General features: G+C 59.0%; 1 protein-coding gene across 1 annotated transcript in view; it reads right to left on the bottom strand.

The window, feature by feature from the left end:
- SKOR1 (SKI family transcriptional corepressor 1) overlaps nt 1–5,677 on the bottom strand; it is an 8,900-nt gene continuing 3,223 nt past the window's right edge. Inside the window, 7 exon segments of the mRNA XM_012555032.1 lie at nt 1–95; nt 600–665; nt 1,204–1,278; nt 1,512–1,586; nt 2,865–2,936; nt 3,468–3,575; nt 4,491–4,581. Coding sequence (XP_012410486.1) covers nt 1–95; nt 600–665; nt 1,204–1,278; nt 1,512–1,586; nt 2,865–2,936; nt 3,468–3,575; nt 4,491–4,581 — 582 coding nt within the window.

Raw genomic sequence — 5,677 nt, 5'->3', positions numbered from 1 at the left:
CTAGGGCAACAGCGGGGGCTTGAAGGAGCAGTTGCCGGTGCAGTGGCGGGGCGTCAGCATCTTGCAGGAGAAGTGGTGCAGGGCGTCGTGGGCTTCTGGGAAGACAGCCGCACCGACCACGTCGGGCCCAGCCCGCCGGCCTCGCCTGCAATGTCCACCCGCCCTCTTCCCCTGCCTATCCCGGCCTCACACACTCTTCTAGGGCTCAAGGGTTCTCAATCGAGCGGATCAGGAGGAGGTAACAGGGTAGGAGAGAGACCCTGGAGATTCTGATTGTCTCCGTGTACAGAACCACTGCTCTCTTTCAACAGCCCCATTTTACAGAAGAGGAAACCGAGGCACAACGAGAGGGATTGACCTGCCCAAGGCCAGGGATGGGACCAAAAAGGCAGATTTTCCAATGCCGGGAGCTCAAGGGGCTCTTCTCCTTATCCCACCGTTCTAGAATTATTTCCCCATTAAAATCAGTTCCCACTTACCTCTTCTCGGCTTATGATCAGGTAGACCCTGGTCTTCCCTCTCACTAGTCCCGCTATTCATTCATTCATTCACCTGCACAGCCACCACCTATCACCCCTCCTGTTTCCCGGACTCCTCACCTTTCAATTTCTGCTGGATGGCGTAGCGCGCCTTCCGCTCCTGATCGAGTTCGTTACACAGGGTGTCTGGAAGACAGGAGGAGGGGCCGGTGAGGAGACATAGGCGCCCGTCCAGCCAGGCCAGGGTCACAGCCCGGGCCTCACCCTTTCCCAGGCCTCAGCCGCGCGCAAAATCCACTGGGGGGGGGGGGAAGGGGTGGGTGGGCGGGAGGGGGTGGGGGGAGACACCGACGCTCCAAACTGCAGCCTGGTGGAGGGAGGAAATGGCCTGAGATGGCGCTTAAAGGCAGACGGAGCTAACCAAAATTAAAGCAAACTTAGGCATTACTTCCCAGGTAATTTTACGCCTCGATTTTTAATTTAGAAACCATGGAAATTGCCGCGATAAGAAGTTCAATCACTCCATGGAACGATGCCTGCAAGCCGTTTGCTGGGCTCGCTTGCCATTCTGAGGCTAATCAGAGTATACAAAGGATATTAAATAAAAAAAATAATTGTTGAATTACCTTCAATTTAAATCCAAATGACTGAGCCAACGTTGCGGCTCCTGGCAGACGAGAGGCAGTTACGGCCCGCGCACGTGCTCACCTGACTGTCGTCTTACCTCTGACAATTTGCAGCTGTTGCACCATTTCTTCTCGATAAGCCAATTCCCTCTTCATTTGATCCTGAAAATTATCTGTGCAAATTGATTAAGTGAGAGCTGTTACGCACAGCCCCCTCCCCCGGCCCCTCTTCCCCACTACGCACCTCCTCCCCATGGGCCTCCCGGGAAACTCGGGAAAAGGAGGGTTCCGGGGCTCCCGCAGGGCGCACAGCGCGAGCTGCCTGCGCCCGGGTCGCCGGGCGGGAGGAAGGCTCGCGCGGTGAGCTGGGGTGGGGTGGGGTGGGGTGGGGCTGGACGGGGGGTACCTTTGAGACTCTGAAATTCCCGCTCCAGCTTCTTGCGGAGCTCCATTTGCTCCAGAAGGAGTTTTTGCAATTCTTCTGTGGAGGGGCGAGAGTGGGAGGTAAGCGAGGAGGGGAGATGGGGCTGAGGGCCTCAGAGGGCTCGGGAGGCGCCCAGGCCCAGCCTGAGCAATCGCCGGCAGCAAAGAGGTGGGAGCCCTGGGCAGAGACCCTCAGCACTCTGGCTTTCCCGCTGGCATCCGGAGGATTTGTGAAGGAAGCAAGGCTGGGAGGGGGAGGTGGCTCAGAAGAATCCAATCCAAGATCAGGGAGCACCCACTGGCTCCTGGCCCTGTTTCTTCCCCATGTGGCATCTGCTTTAAGTTCTTCCTAACTCCCTAACCTTAGAGGCTGGCCCAGGAGGACTCTTCCCCCTTCAAAGGACGGACCTAATCCCTCCTTTCAATAATACAAAGGGAGAAGTACCCAATGTCTTTGAGACTCTGGTCAAAGCTTCAGACCCCCTCCCTGGAAAAATACACACACTCACAAGAGCTTGCCTACAATTTCAGGAAGTCCCTGGACCCCCAAATTCAGGCTAAGAACCCCCATATAAAGCACCAATGATTTTGGAGGTAAGGGCATATGGACAAATTCTGTAACAGGAGAGAGTGAGAGATCGCCAATGCTCCTCTTCTTCTCCCACCAGTTCCCAAGTCCATCCTTGGGCTGAAAGTGGGGAGAGCAGCTGGGTGCCAAAGGGCCTATCTGTGCCCTCCAAACCGGCTCTGGAGGGCTGGGAGGGGGCTCCTCTGAGAAAAATTCAGGAATGAGAGAGAACCGGGTAAAGTGGGGTTGCAGGCTCCCTTCCTGTGCCTCAAGCCACACTCTCCCCCTTGCAGGATGAGCAGCAACCCCGTGATCCTATTCTGCAAACAAGCCTTTATCCTCACCCCATTTAGAGTGGGGGAGGATTATGCATTAATTCCAGGAAGAAATTAATCTTGTTCATTCTTTATAATAAATGCCTCCTGCAATCTTGCTGTTAAGGAAAAGTCATGTTTTCCAGGGAATTTGGCCAGATGTCCTGTCTGGTTGCCCACTTATATCAGTTCTGAGAGTCATTGCTCATTTCTTTCTCACTGGGCCATGCTGGGGGTTTGGCTAGCACCTCCCCACCCCCTACCCACACACTCACACCTCTGCACCAGGATAATGTGTCTGCGGGATTATCTTTTCCACTCAGTGAAAACTGGTCCCTCCAAGAGCGGGTGTTTCTCACACTCACCCCCTACAGGAATAACACCCCCTCTGCAGGGAGGCCGGTCTCCCAGTCTCAAGCACAGTGTAACCCCCCTTTCGCAGACTTAACCTCACCTCTGGCCAGGTTCTCGATATCCTTCTCCACTAGCTGAGTTCCCGTGACATCCAGGGTGAGGCTCTCTTCACCTGGGATACAAGAGCGGGTAAGACGGCTTGCGCTCCTAGGAGAGGCCTTGGCAGGAGAAGGGTGAGCTTCCCGGGACTGTGCTAAACCAGGGACCCACTCCAGACCCACCGCCGTTAGGGGAGACAGCTGCAGGCATCCAGCACGACCCACCTGCCAAACCATCATTCTTAGGCTTCTGAAAGCGGCCTTTTCACCTAGCGTTCTGAGCCAAGGGAACACGGCTCTGGGCTACCTTAGGGCAGGAAGTGCCCTTGGACCTGTTTTATAAAGGTGAGGGTATGCCTCATTTCCTTTTAATACCCCCCTTCCCTTACCGAGAACAGCCCCAAATGCATCAAGGGGGTAAAAACTCAGGAAACCTGGTTCTGCACCTCGCCCGCGTTATTTAAATATTTCTCTGCCGGCTGCAGAAGGCGACAGGCAGCCGCAGCCGCTTGATGGAAAGCCTTCCACGCAAGCAGTTGGGAACCTGGGCGTTCCAGGCCCCTGCTCTCAGGTGGGCATGGGGTAGGAGGGACCCTGAGGCTCACCTCGGTCTGTATTTGCGGGACTTGGCTGGGAGATACTCCTTTGGTCTGGATAGGATTTCCTCGTCTCCAAATCGTCGGCGGTCGAGTGATTGTCTTCCTTATCCGGCTCTTAAAGGCAATAAACGGAGTTTGAAGGAGAAGCAAAGATCCGTGACCCCGATACGGTACCGCCAGAGCTGCCGCGGTCTGGGCGCCCGGGCCCTCATTAAAAGCGCAGCGGCCGCCGCTGGTCCCGGGCTGCGCGCGCGGACCGGCACCCTCAGGCTTTGGGCACGGCAGCCATCTGCCCCCCGCCCCCACGGGCTCTGCTCATCTCGTGGCTCCGCGCCCCCTCCCCCAGCTTCTCGAAAAAGCGGAAGACGAGAAGCCGAGCCCACCAGGGACGCGCGACCTACATCGTGCGCAGATACTGGGGCACCGCGAGCGCGCGTGGCCGCTGGCCCTGTCTGCGGCCTGCTACCGAGGAGACGGCCCAGACACCTACCCGAGGGCGGGGTGGGGGGCGTCCTCCTGGGCTGGGCTGCCTCGGCCCGCTGGGATTTCCGAAGCCCCCAGACCCTCCTTTGCCGACCTGCGGGGCTCGCCCCCCGCGTTCGGCCACAGCTTCTCCTGCGCTTCTGGAGACCCCAACCAGGAGCGCGGCCAAGCGCCCCCCACCGTCCGCCCCGGCCCGGCCGCTGAGGACTCAGCGGCTGAAATCACTCGCTGTACAAATGCAAGGACTTAAAGGGGCTGCCAGGCGTGCTTTTAAGAAGGTTTTAACCCAGTGTACAAGTGTGTACGTGTGCATGTGTGTGGAGAGGGCGTGATTCTTTTTTTAAAGTAACCAAACGATGGAAGCTGTTGGGAGTTTTCGCTTAGCTTCCTTTCTCTTTTATTATTTTTCTGTTCTTCTCCCTTTCTCTCCATCTCTCTTTCTCCCTCCCCTCATCTTCCCTCCTAGAGTCCCCTGGCTCCCGCCTTCTGCCTGCGGTTCCCTCAGTGCACTGGCTAGCGGCCTTGGTAGGGGGCTGGGGGCGTTACCGTGGGCCTCAGGGGTGCACAGGTAGGAGGCCACGGGCCCCAGCGCCGCCGCTGCGCTCTTCGCGTGCTCGTCCCGCTCGGGCGCGTACACCTGCGGCGGCCGAAAATGACAGGCGGTTAGGGGGGCGCTTGGCTGCGGCCGAGGCCGCCCATCCCTGAGCCACCGCCTGGAGGGACGCGGAGGATGTGGCGCGCCTGGGGAACCGAGCGCCGCAGCCTTGCGCCCTCGGAGTCCGCCTCGGTGTTGTAGATTCGGGGTAATTATTAGCACTCGCTAGAAAATGACCCGCAACACGAAGCAGCTCCCAAGTCAAGGGCGGTTCCAAGGCGCCCGCGTCCTCTGCGCCAGCCTCCCTTTCGGCTTTTTCCTTCCCGCTCGCGCCCGCTCCCGGTCCCCGGCATAAATGACGCCTTTCACATCCGGTTTAACGATTCGTGTTTTAATGCACCGAATGGAAATATACAGGTGTGCGCACCCACTTTCAAGATGGCCAACGATTCTGGCCTAGCTGCACCCCCCTCCCCAAGACGCCGCCGGCCGACCTGAGACCGCCCCCCCTCACGCCTCCCCGCCACCGTGCCTGGGCCAGCTCGCCCGCCCCGCACACGGTCTCCGTAGCTTCCCACCAACTGTTGTTCCCAAGACAGGAGTCGGATGACACTGGGAGAACTGCGAGCTGGGGGTGAGGGGAACTCTGGGGACCCCGTGCTCCTGGGGCCCCGGCTTGGGGAGAGGCCACCCTCTCCTCTCCTTACCCACTCGTCTTCCCCCGGCCTCTGACACCCTCTGGGCGAGTGCGCTCTGGCATGGCCTCACAGCGCTTTTCTCTCGTTCTGGGCCCCTTTCTCTCCCGTCTTTCTTCCTCCAGACCCTCTTCCTTCTCTTTTTCGGTCTTTGTGTGTCTGGCGGTCTCTGCTGGTCTCCTCCTCATCCCATCAACATAAACACCCCACGTGCGTTCCTTAGGCAGCTCTCCCGCGTCATCCGAAACCCTCAATTGGGGGTCCCAGCAGGCCAACTCCACAGTGCGCTCGAGGCCGGGCCGGCCGGGAGCAGCCAGGGCCCGCGGCTCGAACGCCCGCGCCGAACACAATTCACTACCCGGCCGGGGCCTGGCCCACATCCCCGCGATGCAGACGCGGAGCGCGGAGGCGCCCCCGGCGGGTCGGGCGCGGGGCTCACCTTG

The sequence above is a fragment of the Trichechus manatus genome, unplaced genomic scaffold (assembly GCF_000243295.1).
Source record: "Trichechus manatus latirostris isolate Lorelei unplaced genomic scaffold, TriManLat1.0 scaffold00030, whole genome shotgun sequence".
In the NCBI taxonomy this organism is placed as follows: Eukaryota; Metazoa; Chordata; class Mammalia; order Sirenia; family Trichechidae; genus Trichechus; species Trichechus manatus.
The sequence above is the reverse complement of the archived record's forward strand: the minus strand, read 5'-3'. Positions and strand labels throughout refer to the sequence as shown.